General features: G+C 27.7%; 1 protein-coding gene across 10 annotated transcripts in view; it reads right to left on the bottom strand.

Moving 5' to 3' along the window:
* The window catches only part of LOC107445799 (DnaJ heat shock protein family (Hsp40) member B6 mrj), a 53,493-nt gene that overhangs the window by 13,053 nt on the left and 14,982 nt on the right, over window positions 1-25,458 (bottom strand). Inside the window, exons 1-6 of one of the 10 annotated variants that reach the window (XM_071181433.1) lie at window positions 20,054-20,573; window positions 18,078-18,182; window positions 16,222-16,340; window positions 14,300-14,419; window positions 11,262-11,371; window positions 2,254-2,493 (exon numbers count right to left, since the gene is read on the bottom strand). In XM_071181433.1, coding sequence (XP_071037534.1) covers window positions 2,254-2,493; window positions 11,262-11,371; window positions 14,300-14,364 — 415 coding nt within the window. In that variant the 5' untranslated portion in view covers window positions 14,365-14,419; window positions 16,222-16,340; window positions 18,078-18,182; window positions 20,054-20,573. Of the gene's footprint in view, window positions 1-2,253; window positions 2,494-11,261; window positions 11,372-14,299; window positions 14,420-16,221; window positions 16,341-17,464; window positions 18,183-20,053; window positions 20,723-25,458 lie in introns of those variants that run through there. The other 9 variants (XM_016060284.3, XM_016060279.3, XM_071181434.1 and 6 more) reach the window with 9 other exon arrangements.

Raw genomic sequence — 25,458 nt, 5'->3', positions numbered from 1 at the left:
TAAGACATTTAATTTTGTAATCGATTTATTCCTTTTATTTATTTTTTATTAATTTAAAGATTTCTGATAGATAATTTTTGAACATATGCTAAATTGCAATACATCGCTATGTCTAACAGACGATGTATCACGATATAAAATTTCTTACATCGCTCAGTCCTACCTATGACTATAGCTTCTTGGTAGATGCAGAGCTTGAATCAAATCCTGCTCAACTATTTTTTAAAAAAATCAATAACAGAGGTCTGCCCAGGGCAAATTTACGACCATTTAGCGGTACCTGCACAAATTCAGCACTAGAAAAAATAGTAATTTCACAAAATACTTTAAAAAAGCAAATTCTAAGATTCTCTGATTCAAGCCTTTTAAAATTTTGTTTTTGAATCCCCATAAAAAAATATATAATCCCAGAGTTTTTGAAATGAAACAACGAGGTTCTCTCTCTATGAACTATACAGGAAGTCAATATTCGAACATCATTCTAAACATTCGAACATTATCTTTAACATTATTGTAAATTTATTCTAACAGACCTTTATTTTTTTTCCTCGTAAATGTTCTCGTAATGAAAATTATTTTTAGTTCTAGTACTGTTAAATGCAAGTTGAAATTTAACTATGGACAAAGGATTTTTAAATTTGGATACAATTTTAAGCTCGAAATTTTACAATAGCAAAATTATTTTTTAATATATGGGGAAAAATATATAGAGAAATTTACCAGTCATAAATGATTTTTATTTGTAGAGACAATTCTTAAAAATAATTTCTTATATTACCATATTTGGTGTTGATTTTTTAATTTAACTTTTAATTTTCACCAGGGTTGGCAAGTTTTTGACACATGACGGTTTTTACCGGTTTATACCATGGTTTTTACCGTCATGTCAAAAACCCCTCTGTCAAAAATGTCAGAAACTGTCAAAAACCCATAGTTTTGATATAACTGTATTTTAATTTGAGTTTAACTGTTTGATTTAAAATTAATTCATTTTTGGGCAATAAAATTAGAAAAAAAGTTGTTAAAAGATATTTAAGAACAGATTTTTGCATTTTCCCAACATGATTATATCAAATCATACTATTTGAAGTAAAATATTAGGATGCTAAATAAAATTTTCAACATTTCCAAGCATCATTTTGTTTGGCATATTACATTATTGAAGAATGTCGAGTCATTCCTGACTTAGAGTTTGCTAGTAGTTACAAGTTTTGAAAGTTCTGTTTAGCTAGTTCTGTTTAGCAAATTTTAAATTCTTCTTTTTAGTTCTTGAATTTATTAATAGTTCCAATTTTGTTTGTTTGTTTGTTTATTTCTTACAATTAAGAAGTGCAAAATTTTGAATCCTTTGCAAATCAAGCTATAATGATAAATCACTATTTTCTATCACTATTTCAATAATCACTATCACTATTTTCAATAAGTATGTTACAATATTTATGTATGAAGGTATATCCTTCTATAAGAATATGTGTATATAGTTGCAAAATCAATAGCAATCATTTACAACATTCATTTATAAAGACAATTAAGTGAAAATAATATATTGTCCGCTATATGCCATAAATTAAAGAAAACAGTAGGTTTTTGACGGTTTTTACAGGTAAAAACACGGTTTTTACCACTGTCATGTCAAAAACCAGTTTTTGACGGCAAAAACCCAACCCTGATTTTCACAAATTATGTCTAAATTTTCACAAATTAGGTCTCTCAAACAAACCTAGACAGAACCCTGAATAAGAAAAGAAAAAAAATGTCTCAATCAGACAGTTGAATCTAAATATAATGTCTTTTCTGACATATTCGGATATAAGTTTTAAATAAATTTCAGTGATCTCTATAACGTAAAATCTGACTTGTCAGACCAAATTTCTAAGTTTATTCTTGATTATTTGTGAATAAGAAAATCATGTATGATCTTCAATACACAAATACTCAGTTATATTCAAAAGACATAAGTATGAAATTCTTAACTTAATATTTCCCTTTATTATTCGCTTACGATATATTCTTGAATATTATCTTAAAAACTTATCTGAACTAGTAACTTTAGTAAAACATTAAATATTTCCGCCTGGTTAAGCTATTGAGTGACTTTATATAATTTGTAAACAAACTAGAAAAATATCTAAATTTGTAGAAAATTAGACAAAAAGCTTAAAATCAAAAGATTAAAAAACTTTATAATACATTTAAATTTTTTAAATAAAAAAGTGAAAACTAAACATTACTAAAACTAATTATATACATTACCGCTGTTTCCATTGTGGCTTTTCCCAACTTGGTTGTTGCCAAAGAAATCAGCAAAAGGATCTCCACCAAAAAATTCTCTGAACACATCTTCTGGATTTCGGAATGAAAATTGGAAAAATGGTGAAAAGTCATGATCGAAATCTGTTGTAGAGCCTCTCCCATGATAATTTCGGCGCATTCGTTTGGCACCACCATCTAAACCTTCTTTACCATACTGATCATATATTTTACGTTTCTTTTCTAAATGAGATACAAAATTATAATATTAAGGTCTAAATAATAAATTAGAAAGTATAGGAACTAAAAACAGTATACCTTATCAATAAAACCCTACTTAAAGAATAGTGAAATTAAACTATTCTGTTAACAAATTAGCAACGATTATTTATACCATTTCAAAATATATCACATCAAAATCCTAGATTAGCAAACAATGGCTCTTACAAATGGCATAACCAAAATTTTCAACAAAAGATAAGCGCCTTATAAGGTCTTACTTTTTAAGGAGACAAAAATATTTTTGGCACTTAATTTCTTAAAAAAAAAAAAAAAAAAAATAAATANTATGTGATATGCACAGAAATGAATTTTTTCCCCCACTGTACAAAATTCTTCGTATATATATATATATCTTTATTTATAAGAGAATGGAATGATAACACATAGCCAATCACAGAAGACTTCTGGTTAGTAACGCACAAAACAGCCAATCAAAATTGAGAACGCATGTATGTGAAAAGGTAATAATTTTTNCGTATATATATATAAATATCTTTATTTATAAGAGAATGGATTGATAACACATAGCCAATCACAGAAGACTTCTGGTTAGTAATGCACAAAACAGCCAATCAAAATTGAGAACGCATGTATGTGAAAAAGTAATAATTTTTAATAATGCTGTCAAAAAATACAAAATACAAACTGACCTCAAATCAGGGTTGCAACTGAAAAAAATGAACAAAATAGTTGCTTTTAGTAGAAATAGTTGCCATAAACTATGAAAATAGTTGCCTAAATAAGAACAAAAATTCAGCAAAAGTAAGACTAAAATTTTATTAAATGACTTAATTGTCATATACCATGATCCATTAAGTCAAGTTGGTGGCAAATATGATAATTTTTAAAAATTGGGTTTTTTAAAATCATGCAGAATTTCGTAGCAATAACCGTTGAAAAGGTGATCGATAAGCGAAATAGACTTAAGATAGAATCTGTTCATATTGAACGCATTAAAAAGTGATGACTTAAATTTGAAATCTAAAATTTTTTATTTTTTAATTATTTATTTAATTTTTTAAAATGTTATTATCTTTATTTTAAATTTTTTTTTTTTTTAAGAAAAGAAATTCAGTGTGTTCAGAAGATTTCGCGGGTCGCAGGTTTTCAACCCAATTTATGCTAAAAAAANACTTGTTACGTAAAGCTATAAAAAGACCGAACGATTATTTATGCAAACGAGTATATGATTATTATGAAAACTTCATGTAAACGATTGTTTATGACGTCGTTAGATAAAAGTGTCATTAACGCAATATTATCCGGTGTTTATTAATAATTTTGAGTGGCAATGTAAAAAGATAGTTGTTCTAAAGTTTTATAATAAAATTTTTGTTTTCATAGAACGCAGTTATTTATTTTAGAATTCCATTATATTTTAATAGCTTTGATAAATCGGGTAGAGTTATTGGAAGCACGAATCAACACTCTCTCAAAAAACTATTTACCTTCCAAATTATCAAAATATTAGTATTTTAAAGTAAACTCTATTCAATATATCTTTTATAAAAAATGGATCGCCGGAATATCTTAGGCGATATCAACAACGTCATAGAGCTGAACATGATATAGCTGCACAAAATTAACTGGAAAATAATCGTAGTGCTATCAGTACGCGATGGCAGAATGCGCGGCGAAGAAGCTTTGAAAAGTTAAGGTGTTTAAATGAAAACGAATACCTTGGGTGTACTTACGAATACTTCTGATTGAAACTAAAATATTTTGTCAGTTGACAGTATTGAAGTTAATTGAGAAATTACTTGCAATGATATTTGATTTTGAAATATTACTTAAAATCAACTTATTAATATTACATGTTTTAATTTGTTTGTAATTTTTGTAAAGTTTTTTTCCATCAGGTTTTAATTGTTTTTAGTTTAATTGTAGTTTTTAGTTTAATTGTTTTTAGTTTAATTGTATAGGGAGTGTCCGGCATCCTATAAGATCAACAATGATTTGAGTTAGGCTTTACCACGAGTGCTTCGGATACGGAGATCAATCTCCGGCTAATGCCCTATAGTAATGTGTTAAATAATATTGCTTCCTTGCTTTATATAAGTTTATAATATTGTTTGCATTGAAATTGCTTTTTATATAAGTTTATAACGTTGATAATAAGTTCCTCTGACATTTTACAATCCCATCATATTCTCTCTATGTGATGTTGGTGCAGAAAAATTGCCAGCTAATCTCCAGGAAAACAACTATAAGTTTGTTTGAAAATGTAATTGCTTAGCAATTATTGGGGGTTGGCAAGTGGTAGTGAGCAGGGGACGCAGCCCTCTAGTATATACATAAAATTATTAAAATGCAATAACATTTTCAGACTTTACATAATCATGATAATATCCTTCTATTTTTTAAATAAATAATGACTTTATTCAATAATGTATGATGAATACCTAACATAGAGAGGTAAACAAATAAGTGAATGTTCCCCAATTAAATTTTTATTTAAATTTGTAATTGGGTTCAGTATATATTTAATAAAATAGTTTAAAAAATTTCAATGATTTTATAATTAAAATATAATTAGCGTTGAAGCTAAACATTTCAGTCAGAAGTCAATTAATACATGGTACCTAAACTGAGAGATCCCTATATGACATTATAGACCTTTTAATCTATATTATTCTAAACTAAATAATAAAAATATAAATTTTATCATTTCTAAATTACTAAAGATCACTTATTGCATTTGTTAAATGTTAAAACGTTTCTCAATTCATACTATTTAAAATCTTGTCTCTGAAAACTAATGGGGATTTCTCCCCCTAAGTATTTCCAAGAGAACTGAAAATGTTAATAATAAATCCAATAAAATACGACTGCAACAAAAATCCTAAAATATTTTGCACAACTAGTGAGCTTTTTAAACACAAAATGTTGGGATTAAAAAATTTCATTTAATTCTTATCTTAATTAAATCAAAAGAACAAAAAGGAAACAAAAATTTTAAAGTGATGTTAAGTTGTTGTACTGAACTATAAATAGAACACTGCAAGAACGCCATCAGCTTGTGTGACGACGATGGTGAAGGGGCTTCATCAGTAAAGAGATTAACAAACAAAACAAAAACGTTGGTTATTGGGAGAAAAATTTGGTAATGCTTAATTCAAGTCCATAATAAAATTTCAAAATTCTCCATTCGATTTCAGAGGACAATAGATAAAGCCTGAAATCCCTAAACTATTGCTAAAGGCAGGGTTGGAAATATGATTGCAAGAATCCTTCCTATCAAATTCAGTTTAGCGCAAGCAGATCCACGAGTAACATGTAGAATGATGACGTATTGGTACAATAGGGACAGCACGCTAGGACTGTTGTTGAATGAATTGTGAAAAAGAACAGAACACTGCAAAAATATCACACTTTTTCCAAAATTCATGGGGATAATAGACAGGGCAAAGAAGAAAGAAGAAAAAAATAAATTTATCATACTAACACCCAATGAAAAAAGCACCTTTAAGCACATTTCAAAAATGTTATGCAGCACTAATATTACTAATTAATTTACAAAAAAATGCTTTAAATATTATAAATAGAATTTTATGATGTATATTTCCGAATAATGTTTAAAATAAGCACCTTATTATAAAGACTTACTTTTCAAGCACTCAAAAATATTTTTAAGCACTAGATTTTTTAAAAAAATAATAATTTAACTACGATTTTTCTTCCTATTGTATAAATTAGTGTTTGAAAAATCAATTGCAATGTTATGTTAACACCCACTAGAACGTAATATAAGTCCAGTATTTATGAGATATAAGGAAATATTTGCACTGATTTAAGTAGTTATGATACAACAAAGTCAAATTATAACGTAAGTTGTCATTTGGATTACAGAAGTCGTTATTACATTACTGCTTTACCTTAATGAAAGTGGAAGGACAGCCCTAATTAAAAGCTTTGATGGTTCAAACATAACTCTCTTCTGCTGTGAAATTTTTTGTTTTATCAATCAACAGAAAAATAATTATTAATGTGCATATTAGTAGATAGATAAAGTGGTAGAAAATTAATGATTTAAACAGGTAACGGCTTGTTCTAAAAAGAGACTCAGAAATTCTCGGAAGTCCTGTGTCCAAAGGACATGTAGTTTCCAAAGTCTAGTGGAATCCTGTTTAAACAATTTAAGCTATTAATCTGAATGAACAAAATTAAAGACAAGCCAACTGTCGGTTGTTTGCAATTTGTGTACACAGCATTTTAAGGAGGTATAAAGCGAAGAGTCTAGAACGATTTACACTAACATTACACTAATACCATTGATTTAGAGCAATGATGTTAAAGAAAAAGTTAGGCTCAATGTGGGAGCACAAAATACTCAATTTGTTAAGCTGGACCAATTAGAAAGCATAGTTAATGATGAAATATGATTGTGAGCCTGCATCATAATTTGTGAGTGAACTGTGGTATTTAAACTATGAACTTTAACAACAAAGTGGATTTGACCTTCTAGTTTGCAAGAAAAATACTTTCAATGCATAATTAATTACGGGGTGGCCACTTGAATCAGATTTCAAATTTCCCTGATTTTCCAGATAAAAATCTTAATTTCCTGGTTTTTGTTTCTTTTTTCTTATAAAGTGTAGGATGTGTACAAAAAAAAGTGTCTACATTATAAACTATTTTATTCAAAATGTTTTTTTTTTTAAACTANACGACATGCAAATTTTAAATCGTGCATTTGACACGCTTTATTCATGCTGAGTTCAGCATAAATATAAGTAATTTTTTCCCCCAAGTATTTCTATACATTTCCACATGATTTTGACGATCCCGTTATTTAACTATGATGTTATTACGGCACGTGATTGTTAATTGCGCAATTAATTAATCACTTTTTGATACGGTATTTCGGTGCAGTTTTACCGTAAATCCTAGTTATTTTTCCTTCGTTTTTTTCCGCAACGAATATGATTTGGTCGAATGTGGTAATGAATTGTGATTTGGTCAAAAACCAAATATTCGGCAAAATAAAAGGAAGAAAAAAAATCGACTGAACGCCGTACACTTGGGGCCAAATAGCAAAATCATTTAGCAGCATAGCAACTCTGAAACTAAAATTTCAATGCTCAGAATAATATTTCCTAGAAAAAAGTATTCATAAATTAACTCTAAAAAATAAGGCCAATCAAGAACGTTTTTGAAAATGTCAAAAAGCGAAAAAGAGAACATAAAAATCAATCTTAATATTAGAAAGAAAATTTTAAAGCTGAACATCTCAGTTTTCAAATTACCAGAAAAAGCCAAGAAAAAAAGAATTAAGTCAACAGAAATGCTATTAAAAATTACCGCATTATAATAAAAACGTCTAAAAAAATTTTAAAATTTTATTTAAAGAAAATAAAAAGTTCGAAAAAACGTTCTTAATTTTTTAAATGAAAATCTTAAGCTAAAAATCTCAATTTAAATTTTTCTCATTGCCATAATTTTTGAAGAAAAAAAATTGCTATAATGTAAATTTTATTAGTAACTTTATTTTTAAAAAAAATGCTGAGTCATAATAAAAATGCCTAAAACAAGAAAAACAGAAAAAACTAATTTTTCTTTGCTCCTGAAACAAAACTTTAATACTGAAAATCACACTTTTCTAAGTTACTGGTTATTTATATTACAGTACAAAGAAAGAGTGATAATAAATTAATAGTATGAGACGTTCTGTTAAAATGCTAAATTATAATAAAAACAGCAAAAAATGTAAAAAAAAAAATCCTTCTCAATTCTCCAAGTATCGAAAAAATGACAAAATTGACTTGTCTGATTATAATTATTTTTTTTTAAAATTAATACATATCTATAAAAATTCAAAAGTAAAAAAAACTTAGAAAAATACATTTCTAAAAAATATTCTTCCGAATATTTGACTGATCATTCAACCAACTGAATTTTTCTACAGAAGGGCCAAATATTCGTTACATCCCTAATTTAAATGCACTGTTATTGCAAATTCAGAAATTCATAAAATGACGAAAAACGTGAATTTTTAAACTGCTCACTGTTTGTAGTTCAGATTTAAATTTTTTGTTGCTTAAGTGATCTTTTTCGATAAAAAAAGGAAAATGTTTACGATATAAAAAATCTAATAATTAATAAAATGAAATAATAAAGTACAATACAAAATAAGCATTGAATTTTATTTTAAACTATCACAGTTTTGTTTTTATTTTAGGCTTTTGTTTGAAACCTGTAAATTTTCTTCAATTGAAATATTTAATTTGAATTTATATTGCTTAATTATGACAAAATTTTTTCCTACTTCCATTCTGTGGGCATTGCAGTTTTTTTTTATTTATTAGAATTTAATTCTAAAATGAATTTTTGTATTGCATGATATGATTAAAAAAAACATTTCTTTTGTTCAATGTTTATTTATTTTGATAAATCTATTGTTTATATGATAAAAATAGCAATTTTTTTTGTAAAATAAATTTTTTTGTAAAGTATAATTTATTTTTATTTTTGAATGAATTCTAATACTGGAACACCTTTAATATTTTACAAATATATTACTAAGTTTATTGATAAAAAAAATAGAACGCTAATGCTTAAATAAACATTACTACATTTGTCATTAACATGTCTAAATACATGTGCGGCCCTTCGTTAGCCAACCTGCTGTGCAAGTGGCCCTTCACTCAAAAAGGTTGTGCATCCCTAGTCTAGAACAATTTACACTTACATTACACTAATACCATTGATTCAGAGCAATGATGTTAAAGAAAAAGTTAGGCTCAATGTGGGAGCACAAAATACTCAATTTGTTAAGCTGGACTAATTAGAAAGCATAGTTAATGATGAAATATGATTGTGAGCCTGCATCATAATTTGTGAGTGAACTGTGGTATTTAAACTATGAACTTTAACAACAAAGTGGATTTGACCTTCTAGTTTGCAAGAAAAATACTTTCAATGCATAATTAATTACGGGGTGGCCACTTGAATCAGATTTCAAATTTCCCTGATTTTCCAGATAAAAATCTTAATTTCCTGGTTTTTGTTTCTTTTTTCTTATAAAGTGTAGGATGTGTACAAAAAAAAGTGTCTACATTATAAACTATTTTATTCAAAATGTTTTTTTTTTTAACATATCTTGAAAAAAATTTATTTTGACAATCTGGTAAGATTTTTTATTTATTTTTAAATGTTTTGGTACAAAATTTTGAATCAAAAATCATATTGACCAAAAAAAAACTTTTTTTTCAAAATTAAAATATGTTCCAACTAATTTTTGGAGTATTTATAAAGTTAAAAATACAAAAACATTCTGTCAACACGGAAAAAAATTACCACGAAACCATCGGAACAAACTTTAGCCATAAATGGATTCAGCCTAAAGACAGAATTTAAAAACAGAAGCTAATATCCTAATCCCTACTTCCACCTCCACCACAATCTTTCCTAAATTGCACAGTCTCATAGCGGTCTAAGGTTTCTACATTCGTTCAACAACCATGGAAGAATTTTATTTTTCCATTCTAGTTCAACAGAGCTGTAATGGAGCAAATTTTGATGCAAGCAAAGTATAGCTAAGTTGATGATATTTCAACTGTTTGGAGATACATTTCCGTCTAAAAAAAGTGGGTATAATGGATAAAATGATTTAAATTAAGAAAATTAGAAAAAAATTTAAATTAGTGAAATTAAAAAAATTATCAAAGAAAAAATTTCCAGCTTTTCTTTAAAATTCCCTGATTTTTCCAGGTTTTTATCCAAATTTCCCAGATTTTTTCCAGCATAAAAAAATTCCCTGATAATTCCAGGTTTTCCAAATGGGTGGCTACCCTGTAATTAGTTTTGTAAATTTCATAAATTTACATATTTTTAATGATCCCAGAATCATGTCCCCTCAAAAATTGCAATTACTTTCCATGGATAAAATTTTGTTTCTTCAAAAATATTCTACACACATGCTTATCTATGACAAAGACAGTCCAAACTCGTCATAACGACCTTTTATATTTAAATCATTTATTAAGTACAAACATGGGTAATTGTGATACTAAGGGAAAAACCCGGAAAATTTCATGTGCAAAAAAATTGATATTAAGATATTAACTTATATGCCATACATATTTCATATTTAACTTGAATTATACATATTTCATATTTAACCTGAATTATACATATTTCATATTTAACTTGAACATTAGAATATGAATTGCAATATTAGCAGTGCTAAATATTCAAAATTGCAAAAATCCGCCAAACCAAAAAAATTACTTTAGTGGCGGAAGAACCACATGTAAGCAAATGCAAGGTTAACGGGATTTAGCAAAAAATTCACAATTTTGCCGGATTATAAGTTTTTTTAATCAAGGAAGAGTGAAAAACAATGGTATTGAGATATGCAAATTTCTTCGATAGTCGTGGAAAAATCATATGCCGTGCTTCTAGTTATTGCTCGGGAAGAATTATACGAAAAAAGGGTATTGAGTGGTACATTTGGAATACAATCACCCCTGTATAATACATGCATAATTAAGCAAAAGCAAAATAAATAAATAACAAATAAGTTAAGAAGAAATAAACTATAAAATCATACACATGATTTTTTTTTCTTAAATATACACTTTCAATAAAACTAAGTTGAAACTTTAATTTGGCAACAGTGTTTTTTCCTAACTACAAAAGAATTTTTACAGCAAATTAAAATATTATTAAATTATCTTCACACCAAGATGGATAAAATTGCATACATATAAAAAAAAATAATAACTCACCATCAGACAGAACTTCATAGGCTTCATTGATTTCTTTAAATTTCTTCTCAGCCTCTTCTTTTTTATCTAAATTTTTATCAGGATGCCATTTTAGAGCAAGTTTTCTGTACCTAGAAATTTAAATACAAATATTTAAGATTGAGAAGGGAAAAAAAAAGAGAATTTCTACAAAATAACTCAAATTTATGTACAAAATTGCATACCATGCACTAAACAGATTAATAAGATATCAGTGTTTTCACTACAGCGCGAGAACCTCGCATATTTTTTTCCTTCCTCGCATTAAAAAATTATTAATGTGAGAAGTTCGCGCAACCTATTAATGAATTTCAAAATGCGTGAATCTTGCGAATTTTGGAAAAAATTTCGTCTTCAGCCATTTTGAATGAAATCCGCTTTGTTTTTCTTCCTTGATCTTTCATTATTTTCAATATCAGTCCTTGTTATCTAGCTTCCCTATTTACCAGTATTGTTTAGAACCAGAACACCCCCTCCCGAACCCCTTTCAGAACACATTTTTCTGCAAGCACGTGTTCACCGTAGGTAAGGTTTCCTCATGGAAAACATTTACATTTTTTGTGCCTGAATGTAAGATGGACAAATACATTAAGACAAATGAAACAAATGTCGGTAGAAACGGTAAAAAGCGAAACAAATACGAAAATTCAACGGATATAGATCAAATACTAGCATGAAGTATGAACTTGGAAAGATCTACAACGTACTTCACGATTTTATAGCAGAAATAATTTAAAAGCCTATGCTGGCTGATGTAGAGGATAGGAAAGTGTGTGCACAATGCTACAAATTTACTTAGTGTTTTCGAATAATTCAGCATCTGTTGCAAGGTCATTTAGCACCTAAAACCGGATTAAGACAAAATATCGTAACAGATTGACTGATAAGCATTTGAGCAACCTAATGAGAATAGCTGATGAAAAAGTAGATATAGAACATTTTCCATATGACGATGCAACAAAAATATTTAATGCTTTAAAAATTAGAAGACATTAAAAATGTATTATAATTAAAGAAATATTTTTTTTCCAAGTCTATTCATGTTTTTGTTTTTTTTAAATTTTTAGAAATCTCACGTAATTTTTTGAAATCTCACCCTGTTTTTAAAAAAGGGTGGGAATTCTCATCCATTTTCTTTTCTGTAATGAAAACGCTGGATATTTTTTAACAGCTAAACACAAATAGAAGAAAATGACAAATATATCAAAGAAAAATTGATACTCTTGCTCACCAAATAACAAATATCTCATTAATAAGAATAAAAAAAATCAGAAGGATAAATTTGTCACATAGCAATGGTACCCCTCCCCCCCATCTAACTGATTTATTTTTCCAGTGAATGCAATAAAACTTTAAATGGTTTTTACACTTATTTATCATAAATTCCTATGTATTTTTGAATAAATTATATAAGAGTAAATTTTAAATAGCACCTGCCTCAACACAAGCAATTCAAATACTAATTCTATTTCACTATTATTTCTTTTATTACATACACCCTTGTGCAAATTAATTGAAACAAACTTTTTTTTTCGTGTTTTTTAAAGAAGATGTTTTGGGGTTGTTTCAGTTACCATGGGGTTGGACCTTTGCAGCCCATTGACGGTATGATGCGTTCTGAGCAGTACATTACTATTCTGGGTAAAAAAGTTGTTCCAGAGTTGAAGAAACGATACCCTGANAAACAGATTAATAAGATATCAGTGTTTTCACTACAGCGCGAGAACCTAGCATATTTTTTTCCTTCCTCGCATTAAAAAATTATTAATGACTGAATGATGAAAACACTGGATATTTTTTAACAGCTAAACACAAATAAAAGAAAATGACAAATATATCAAAGAAAAATTGATACTCTTGCTCACCAAATAACAAATATCTCATTAATAAGAATTAAAAAAATCAGAAGGATAAATTTGTCACACAGCAATGGTCCCCCCCCCCCATCTAACTGATTTATTTTCCCAGTAAATGCAATAAAAACTTAAATGGTTTTTACAATTATTTATCATAAATTCCTATGTATTTTTGAATAAATTACATAAGAGTAAATTTTAAATAGCACCTGCCTCAACACAAGCAATTCAAATACTAATTCTATTTCACTATTATTTCTCTTATTACATATATGTATTATATTTATTATCAGATTTTGTAGTTTGTTCACTTTTTGGTTTTTCCAAAAAGTGAACAAACTAAGGTGTTAGACACTTTAAAAGATAGTAATAACATGAATGTTTGTTTTTTTTTAACTGCTTTACTAAATTATTCCATTTTTGAGACTAAGTATCAATTTGGAACAAAGGTGGTAGAAATTCTCTGCATATTTGAATACCACACTTCATCAAATAATATATATCAGAACATTTATTCAAGAGAAGAAAACAGTCAGGAAGTGATAATTTAAAACAAGTTATGTTCACATTATAAGTCAATATTTAGAATTAAATATGTCTCCTAACATGAACATATGAAATTGAAACTGTATTCTTAAATGAGACAATCTTATAAAAAGCATTTAAATTATATTGAAAAAATTATTCAAAATATTTTAAAAAATTGAGAAATTTTATTTGAACAACTAAAATTTTAAATGAGAAAAAACCCTGCTAAAACAAGTTTCAATTGATATCACACACAGAATACATAAAAGCTTGCATCCAAAAGGTTATAAAAGTATATGATATAATTAGAACTGCTAAATTTTAAATAGTAGCACTAATGAAATATTTTGTCTGTTTTTATACATAATAAACAAATAGCTAAGTCACGACCATTTATAACTGAATTTTCACAAATCTTTTTAATCCTGATATAATTTGCTAATTCTTTGCTCGTTCTCAGAGAGGCCGTATCAACAAATACAAAAATTTCATGACTGCAAGGATGCATAAAAAAAACAGTATACCAGTTCTTGAAAAATATATGTACCTCATATTTAACAAAAGCATTTTTATATTTTAGCCATAACATTTTACTAAATAAAATTCAAAAATTAACATTAACTTTAATTCACTTACGCCTGTTTAACTTCTTGAGTAGTAGCGGATTTTGATAATTCTAACGCAGCGTAATAATCAACCATTCTTCCGCACACAGCTAGAAATAAGACTATGAATTATTTACATCACAGATGAATCCTGCAATAGAAAACAAAATTTAAAGAATAATACAGAATTCATATAATAATAGTACTTTGCTAATGTTACATTATAACTACATGGTTTAGGAAGGAACCCCGAGTGTAATCTAAAAAAACCCTGATGAGAATCAAAATTTTGATGACAGGTCTTGTCATCAAAATTTTGATTCTCACCAGAAAGGATGGTTTCCCCTGTTTTGGTAACACGGTGGCCCGATCACAAAGCTGAACCCTTTGCGGTTGAACAGTATAACAAAGACTGATAACATGCACTCTCGTCCCCTTCACAGACTGATGAAAATGGCAGCGAACCTGCTCAACCCACAGCCAGTGATGCTTGACCTTGATCTATTGGGAATCGTGTCTAATGATCAGTCTACTGGAGGACAGCAGATAAACATAAAATCTTTATTTAAGTAGTAATTAATAATATATCAGGATTAAAAATTAGAATGCAACAGTCAAATGTCTATGGGACCAAAATATTTTTTCTTAGTTGCAAAAATGATTCACCAAGTCTTAATTTTAATATTCTATCCTCAAAAACACTGGAGGGAAGATAAATAACTTCTCTCCTTCAATACGAGCAGAGATTTCTAGTATGTGACATTATACAATTAACTTCCAGTCTGGACGCCTACAGAAACATAGAGCATTAAATATCTTACTTGCAACTTTCCATTCATCAAAGAGCTGGGCTAAGTTTTGAATTACAGAAGCAAAAGTATTTAAAAAGTTAGGCATCAAAAATGATGATAGAGTTTAATTAAAGTGGGGATACATAAAAATTTTTAGGGGAAAATTAAGATTATCGACTATTTATTTCGAGCTATGGTACCCTGGTTACAGTATACAATAATTTTCAATATGAAATACTGATTATGTCAATCATATCAAAATATATCTTCTGATACCGATCTACTTAGGGTATTTACAGTGAAAACCGATGTCCCTATCTTAGAGGATAGCGCCACCAGCATAAAATGTGAGTATTCAATATATATTGATATAACATTAGTATTTATTTCTTTTCCTTTTAACTGTATATATAAATGTAACATAATACATTAAGAATTNTTATGATTATAACAATTATTTACTGATAAAAAATGAATATTAATCATGAATATAAGCTTATTAAGTATATCTGTGGCTCTCCCTTACAAACAAATAAAATAAACTGTATTTTTAAGTTCCACCTTTGAAAATTTGATTTCCGGAAACTTCTGTGATCAATGATTTTTTTAAACGACTGAACCTTCGATCTCCGGAAACTTCCGGATCACTGTTAGCGAAAAATCCGGAAATCCGGATTTTTTCCGGAGCGCAATCAGCCCTGAATATTGATTATGTCAATCATATCAAAATATATCTTCTGATACCAATCTACTTAGGGTATTTACAGTGAAAACAGATGTCCCTATCTTAAAGGATAGCGCCACCAGCATAAAATGTGAGTATTCAATATATATTGATATAACATTAGTATTTATTTCTTTTCCTTTTAACTGTATATATAAATGTAACATAATACATTAAGAATTATACTCAATATTCCCTCTAAATTAGTCACACTAATGCAGTAGTGGAGTATAGAATTATAACGATTCAGTAGGTACCATGCTGACAGCTTGCATTTATTAAACTTTTTCACTGAAATGTAAACTCATATAAATTATACGGGAATATTTCCTTATCGTGATCTGTCACACCAACTGCAATCGCCAAGGTGCCAAATAGATTTTAAACTTGCAAATTTTTTTAAAAAGAATATGTGGGGGTGGCTACGAGTTATCCTACCTTTCGAGTTGGCCCCTTTCTGTGATGCTTTTTTTAGTTTCTCGCTGGCCACTGACCGGAAGTTTCCAAGATTTGGCGATTATTCTACCACAGATCACGATGCAGAAATCTCCCCAATTCTACATTAGGAAATTGAAAATTAGACAAATTTGAAGCCCATTGGTATCCAAGTTCTTGAAAATGATTAATCCAATATATTTTAATCAGTGCAAGAATAATATTTTTTCTTACAAAATTTTGTTAAACATTGAAAAAGAACTACTTTCAAATAAAGAATTTTGATGGTAATGGGAAACAATAAACTGAATTAATTAAAAACTTAGCAGTTTTGAGAACATTTACTAGTTCAAAGCTAAGGTGATTTGAAGAGCACTCCACTAGCTGTAGAATTTAACCAATATATTATTCTGCTGCACGTTAATGAAGTAAAAATCCAACTAATTTTTCAAATCAATTAACTATAGTAGGGTTACAGTGATTTTTGCCATCAGTTTAAAAACATAACATTAGAACATAATTGTTAAACTTACATATTTTCTTACTTCCTTAATGTTTAAAATTGTATATTACAATATTTTTGTTATGAGGTAAACCATTTTCAGTAATAAATTTTTTATAAAAACTAAAAAATACTTTACTTTTCAGGGGTCTATCCAGGGCGAATTTACTACCGTTTAGCGGTACCTTCACAAATTCAACTTTACGAAAAACGGTAGTTTCACAAAATACTTTTTCTTAAAAATTTTAATTTTGTATCCCTTAAGAAATGATAAATCCACATTTTTGTGTTGATGTTTTTAATATAATTTTTAATTTTTCGCAAATTATGTCTAAATTTTCACAAAATAAGTATCTCTCAGAAAAACCTAGACAGACCCCTGCTATTGTTACACATATTGAGAATAAGTAATAAAACAAAAATTAAAGATACTATTAAATTTTTAAAAAATTTGAAAAGTGAATTAATATAAATACAAAAATATAAGCAAAAGTAATTAAACTTAAAAAGATTTCAATATCTTTTCATAACAAAGAATTTTTTACAAATAATAGAACAATCATAAATGTTATTCAGTTAGAAAAATCGATTTCCAATACTTAGTATGGCGACATAAGAAAGGAAATACATGAAATTGTGACACAACTTTCCTTTGTAAAACACCAACTAAGTGTTTTGATAATGAAAAATTGAAAGTATAATCTGGACTATAGAGAAATATTCGAAAGAAAATAAAGATCTCACACAAAGATTTAGGGCTGCAAACGATAAACTTTCATATTTCTTAAATACCAGTGATTATTCTCTTAATTTTCATATGAATAGCATATATCAGTTTAAATCATGTCCCATTTCGAGTTCAATGTACCGAAGATATTAAGGAAAATATATAGCTCTTAATCAGAGTTTTAGTTCATATTTTGCCATAAAATTATGATATTTGAACTAATTAATCGAAAAAACAAGTAAATGGAAACCGAAATAAACTTTATATCAACAATTGTCATCCATGCCACCTACAGGATGGTGTGATTTCATCAAATGAGTTCATGTTAGTTCAAACGAAGTTTGTCTATCATACTTACAAATTTCAATAAGTAAGGATAGAAAGATTATTATTTCAAGTGTATAAGGATCCAGAATATCAAGTAAATCTCGTATTATGTTGCACAAATACAGCTGCCAGCATAAACAGTTTAGAACTAAACACAACACAGGATATGAAAATAGAAATTTGATAAACAAAAGTACCAGAAGCATACGATTTATTGGTCTCAGAATTTCTTGTTCCTTTCTTATCAAAAGAATCAACACACATTAATCCAAATTAATGTAAATTTTTTGAAATTTCGCTCACCTGTCGCAATGAGAAATCGACATTATTGTTCCCACACTGCACCGCGAATTGTAGGTGCTGATGAAGGGTTGCATTACATTTGGCAGCAACAGAGTGTAGTAAGAACTGCAATATGCGAGAAATAATCGTACTTTAGGCTTCGCCAATTGCGATAAATTTGAATAAAAAAATTGCAATTTTCTAGAAAATGCTAGAGTAATTTAGACGACAAGAATTTCTTTGTTAAATTCTAGAAAGTGAAGAAAAAATCTCATATAAAAAATTATATTAAACTTCAAATGTTTGTTGGTAATAATATTAATTTAACCTTAAATTAAAGTTGTTTAAAAAAAATTTGCGATTTATTAGTTTATTTAAGGGATGTTCTTATCTGTAAATCAAGACAATCAAGACCTTTTATTCAAGACTTAAGATTTATGAAATTTAAACTGATTTGAAAAAAACTAATTCATTATTATTGTTATGTCTAAAAAAATGAAATGTTTTATCTTTATCTTTAAGAGATTATAATCTTCATATTTCATAAGAAGCTTTAGATTTAAATGAGAATAATTATTAATGTGACATACAACAAGTTTAAATATACTACATTTTAGAGCAGTTTCGATATTTATGTAACTAACTAAATAAAATTTTATAAAATTAAATAAAAATCATAAATATAGTATTTATTTTATCTATGAAATATTATTAGGATAATTCATTGTCTGTCATTTTATCTCTATAATTTTATGAATAAAAAAGTAAAAAATAAATTAGATTAAATGCAAAGTTTTAGTAATGTTTTCAAACATTTAAAAATTTTGTACTTAACAATTTTGATGAATATGCCATTTCTTGTAATTATATTTTTTTAAAAATGTCGATTTCTATCTATTCTGTTTTGATCTTTAGAAATATTTTAAACGTCAAAAATTCTTCTAAATCAAACCGTGAAAAGTTGAGACGGTTCCAAAAATTGTTCATCAGCAAATGGTAAATAAAAAAAAAATTGAACTTAATGCACCTGGAAGCCATGTTTTGAAATTTTAATTGGAATTTTCTAAAGAGATGTTTTTGATTTACAAATTTTTACATATTGTTAACAATAGACAATTGCCGAATTTTTATCGCAGATATTATTTTTCATTGATTTATTTGAAATTTGACGTGATGAAAAAAAATTTTTTTTATTAACTTTACCCGAGTTCCAATTTGTTCTTAAATTATTGCAATTTTAAATGCTCTTTTAGTCATTTTTTCTTCTTCTTTGATTTGCTATAAATATTGACTATTGATCCATTGTTGAAGAAATTTTTATTTATTTTTCTCAAGATCTTTATTTTATTTGCTCGTGCTTAAGTTGTTGTTTAAATTAACAAAATAAATAAGAGAAAGATACCAGATGTAAAATTGAATATTTAAATTGAAATCTTTAAAATTATTTAAAAAAATTAAGATAAAGATAAGAAAGATATTCGTTATGATTAAAATAATGTACCAAAATGTGCTGACTTAAAATTATAGTAATTTAATAGTTTATTAAGAATATTATTTTGGCTTTTTTGAAAAAATCGAGACTTTTTAAAAATGACAATGATAAATACGAAGCAATAACCCTAGTTTATGCGCGGAGCAGCAATTAATTATTAATCGAGGCAAAAACAAATACGATTTCGAATTCTACCAAATCACAATAGGAGAAGGCGAATGAGCAAAACATCAATACCTGTTTGATTGCCAGAAGAAGAAGGGAGGAGTTGAAAGATACTTATTCGAAGCACTATTACATTTCAACAGGCAATCAAACAAGTTTTGATATTTTGTACACCCCACTCAATAGTGATTTGTCAGAATTTAATAGCTTTTTTTTCTAGTTTATATATTAATTCGCGAACCGAATAGTGCATTCTCAGTTTCCGAAGAGAATAAAAATGCTACAACAATTACGAAACTTATAATATTGGTAAAGAGAAGAAAATATTAAAAATGCTTACTTTCAAACCCCAAATCAGTCCTCAGTTTCAATTTCACTTGATAATGTAACCTCTAATTTTATGAATCACAAAAATTGCTAATTACTTTTTTTTAAACTAAACTAACCATGATGATGTTTTTCGTAGCAGATATGATCTTGTAAACGTAAACAAAAATCTGTGTTTAACCTTCTAGCTCTAAAGTAGGTTCAAACAAAATGCTTGAGAGCATAGTTAAAATAGTATCAAATAATCAAAAGAGGTCAAAACCAAATAAAATCGGGTAGAATTCAGCTCAACCTTGAACTCATCTCATCACTATTTGTTTTGTTTATTTTTATTCATACTTGATAAACTTATGAATTATTGAACTCTTCTGACTAATCAATTTAGTTTATGGTATTTTATTTTAAGTTCGTGAATCATGTGTATTGTATTTATTTCCTCTTTCATTTCAACTTTTAATTGTACAAGCAAAACCCATGTGATGTTATTATTACCGATAATTATTAGTATAATCTCGTTCTCAGAACTCTGCTTAGCAGCATCACTATGCCAAATTGGAAAAAGAAACTAAAAATAAAAAATAATTTTCATAAAGTGAGATAACAATAGATGACGATATTGTCGTGATAAACACATGTTAAAATCAGGGCTGGATTACTCATTAGGCCATGGCCTGGGGCTCCCTTAAAAAAAAATTTTGAAAATAAATTTAAAAAAATTAAGAAAAACAATGATTTAAAAAAAAATCAATTTCAAATATATATTAATAAAATACGATAATTTTTTTAGTTCATATTAACAATATAAAGTAAAATTTAATTTATTACTATTTATTTTTCTTTTAAGTATGCTTTCTTAAATGAAAAGATATATAAATATTTTAATAAATAAAAACTATACGAGAAAAAAAATTTAATTTAAGGGCCCCAAAAATTTGAATGGCCAAGGGCCCCGCGTGCGCTTAATCCGGCCCTGGTTAAAACAGAAATAAAAGATGAAATTGACACATTTATTTTGAACAGCTATTTTTATTTAAAAAACATACCTAGAGTAGACTGGACTGGGAATTTTCAGGGGATAGAAGGAAAAAATAAAATTGAATGCATAAGTTTTTGACATCAAAATATAGATTTCAATAGTATGTCAAAAAGAGAAAAAAGGGGGATTGTAGATATATGGTCAACAAAGACTCATTTTTTTGAAGCGTTGGACAAGGTTCTTAAAAATAGCCGCAGAATTCTTGTTTTTTAAGGCGGAATATGACTCAGTCCCGACACATAACTTAGAAACATTAAGGTGAAAACTCTTTTCCGTTTATTGTATTGATAGCAGAAATAAATAAAAATGTCATCGATTTTATTGTTGAAATTGCTATAAGCAACAGTCAACGATAAAGCTTGGATAAAAGAAGTACTTAATTCACTTCATTTAAAAATATTTTAATTCTTTTCTAAAAAAATTTCAATTTAAACAGACAATTGAATAGAAAAATTAAACAATGTTTTAAACACCATTCATTAATACGCAACTTTTTTCGGTTTGAGACGTCCGCACAAAGTATTTTCACTAATAATGGCAAGCAAAAATGTAAACTTACACACAATGTTAAAACGTAAACACAGTACTTAAAATAGTAAACTAAAATTAAGAACTCTTTAAAATACTCTTTCCTAAGAGGAAAACATTTTAAAGTGAAAAAAAAAATCGTTTTTCCATCCTAAAAAAAAGTTTATTGAAGTTGAAATCTAATCTAAACAATCAATAAAAAAATTAGAATATACATATATTCATAGTATTTGTTAATAAATAATACAATGAAGCTTCCGAGTTGATATGCAGCTTATATAGGCCAAGTTTTTCTTTACTAGCTGAATAAATTATTACAAACACTGAAAATATTATATTAACAATGTGTGAATCTCTGAACAAAAGCGTTTAAGGTATTTGTTGGAACCGGGATGGTTCAGGGGTGAGAGCGCTCTCCACTCTATGAGGCAACCCAAGATCGAGTTCCAACGATGACTTCGCGATTCGAATTCTATTCCTCACTGGTTCCGACCACTGGCTAACATAAAATATTTAGAATGGTAAATGGTTGATGACGCAGAATCCCTTTGCCATCGGGCTAACCGAGAGAATTTTTCATTGTTTTTCTCTCCATATGACTCAAATGCGGGTTTAATTGAACATAAAGTCTTCCACGAAAGCTAGTTTGTTCCAATGCTGGATACAGGAATTCCCTTTTCTTGTGACCGGCATTGAACGTCGAACTGTTAAAAATGAATTATCAAGTAATTTGAACCCAACCCAGAAGACAAGAGAACTTATCAAGCATTGGGACAAATTAGCCCTCACGCAGGACTTTTCGATGGAAATAACCCTAATTTCGATACATTTTGAGGAGAACCACGAAAACCTCCTATGAGTCGCTTGACGGCAAAGTGATTCTAACCCATTATCCATTTTGGATTGAGTTCCAAATGACAAGCATTTATATAGTTGAAAACTCAAACGTGAGTCAGCTGTTCAACGCAAGTTATAAAATTAAATAAAAAAAAGTGTTTGTTGATCAGAGTAAATATCTATGTTTATATATTTTATATACTTCACATATTCTATCTCTTTTTTAAAAAAAACTCCAAATGTTCTATCTCCTTTTTCTAAGTTTAAAACCTTCGTATCATGTATCGTGTGATTCGTTGATAGTTGATTTTAAATGAAAGTTTGATTGTGTAATCAACAAATTCATTTTCATATTTTAAAGATATATCTGCAATTTCAATCAATAAACATTGGAATTCTGATAATAACAATCTATTATTGTTCATAGGCAAAAATATATAATTGATAAATAAAATATTTATGCTTATCATTTTTTAAAAAGATTAGATTTATAATTTAACTATTTGGAAATAAAGTCTTACATTATATGACTTCATGATTATTAATTTATAGATAAAAAAAATTTTGTTCTTAAATAAATTGTATGCATTTCTTATCAAAGTTATTAATAAATGAACTGTTATTTTTAATAACTCCGCCAACTAAAAATTTAAACTTTATCAAAGATTGATGAATTAATTTAATTACATCATTAATATAATCATTAACATAATTACAAATTCTGATTATGCAAAAAAGCTTGTTAAACAAGGATTTTAAATAAGAAATATATCAAGTCTTTAATTAATGAGGAGTTGAAACCCAATAATTAGTGTAAAAAAGATTTCTTTTTGCGTTTAAAATGATCCTCGAATTTGATTAATTGACGATTTATCACAAAATTGTAAATTATAGATTAGTTGTCATGTAATTGGCTAAACTTGTAAGAGGGCAAAAATATATCAATATTAATTTATGTATCAACATTCGGACCAGAAGGATAATTAAATATTTTCAAATGAATATAATTTATTTAAATTTTAATCTAGAATAATAACGAGTTGTTTTAATTATCAAATAGGATAAAAAGAAATTAGGCAAAAGTATTACAAATTTCTAATGTGTCATGGATTACGGCGCTCCAAAGGCAGGATTTATACGCATGTCTACAACCAGAACCCCTTCTTTTTACTTCTCTAAGAATTATCTATGACTTATAATTATCTATGACTAACTCATTTTTATTGTTATAAGACTATCTGATGTAGTAAAAAAACAAGTTTAATTAAGTAACTATTAATTGTTCTTACTTTTATTTAATTTTCACTATGCTTTACTCACAGCGAAGACAACTTTTAAACATTCCCAAACCTATCATTGCCTTTAGTTTTTTATAGCAAAATTTCGCAAGGTTTTAAAATTAAAAACAATTTATGTCGAATATATTTACTTAATTACAGTATAACGTTCTTACTAAATCACATTCAAATATAAATCCATATCCATTTGGTGAATTCAGGCAAAAGGGGCATTCAATCAACGACTAAAACGCTTAAAAAAATATTACTTTTAAAATGAAATTAAATTTTTAAAGGGTAAATTTTTAGCGTAAGCAAAGCATTTTATAAAAAGTAAAAAAAAATATAATAAAATAGGTTTTAAAACAATATGAATAATCAAGTTTTTGGGCGTTGTTTGTGGTCATTCGTCAAATTGTGGTGTTTCGACAAATATTTTACATTTAAGAAATTACATTGATTATTTATATATTATATGTATTTGAAAACAAATTAAAATTTTTACCGTATAATAGTTTCGCCATGCTTTCTCTTTTCAGGGTTAGGGCTATAATTCACATTGTATTATTTTAACAGAATTCTCTTAAAGAAAATATAAATAATTTGGTAAGAAAAACTGAAGGAAATAAAAATTTTAAGGGAATACTACAGAAAAATAAGTAAATCTTTGTGATTACATGATTGCTTGTGATTACATTATTACCATTAAAATAATACTTTATGGGCAATGTTTTCTAACTTTTTGATGACAAAAAAAATAGACTGATATATTTGCATACACAATTTTCTCTACTAAAATCGATGGTCAAAACTGTGGAAGAGCCTGTGTAGCAAAAATGAAAAGAGGTGGAAATTAGAATAATTAGCAATAAAAAGATCGATAAAATTTCTACTATCCGTACTCACTCTTTGAAACAAGATTTCGAAAAAGGGGAGAGAAAAAATAGTTAAAATAATTAGCATGTTTTCCAGTCTGTTTGCTGGAAAATTATACCCTTCGATGTTGTTTGTTAAGAAATATAAAAACAATTGCAAGGGCCCGTATTTAAAAAAAATAAATAAATAAAATAAAAATGATAACATGAATAAAAATACAGTTATTGTTATTGAATGTTTCTTGAACTGTAAGATGTGAATAATATAGTTTTTATTCTACGCTAACATTGAATTGTTACGTTCCGATGAATTCAGAATAACTTAACGGAACGTAAATTTATACTATGCGAAACGTAACTTTAAGGTAGCATAAAAACTATCATAACTTTTTTTTTCAATTTTTGAATGCGATATGCGTTGAATATCAAAAGAATTAATGCATGACGAGTTTTGTTTTTGTCATTGTACAGAACTAGGGTTCTATCCTCAGTGACAGCTTAGAGCCCATCCAGATTTTATGGTTTTTTTTTAATCTGATATTAAAGTGTCATTTATGTTTTCAAAACTTCTCATAAATATTTCGAAAATGTTTCAAACGTTTCTAAAGTTACGACGTCGGCATCGTCATGCTGCCATCTGTTCATTAGAGAGGAAATTAAATTACTAGTGGTCTCTCCTTTCCCGACCGAACTCAGCTGTCGAAAGGATAACAGGGATGAAAAAATCTAAATATGATTCCATTCATTTTATTTTAATTTTAACAAATAAATTAATGGTGGATATTTACTCTGTTAGGCAGTATATTTCGATACATGTAAAAGAAAGGTTCGTCACCCAGTCAGAATTTGAGCTATAAGACGTGAA

The sequence above is a fragment of the Parasteatoda tepidariorum genome, chromosome 5 (assembly GCF_043381705.1).
Source record: "Parasteatoda tepidariorum isolate YZ-2023 chromosome 5, CAS_Ptep_4.0, whole genome shotgun sequence".
NCBI lineage: Eukaryota > Metazoa > Arthropoda > Arachnida > Araneae > Theridiidae > Parasteatoda > Parasteatoda tepidariorum.
The sequence above is the reverse complement of the archived record's forward strand: the minus strand, read 5'-3'. Positions and strand labels throughout refer to the sequence as shown.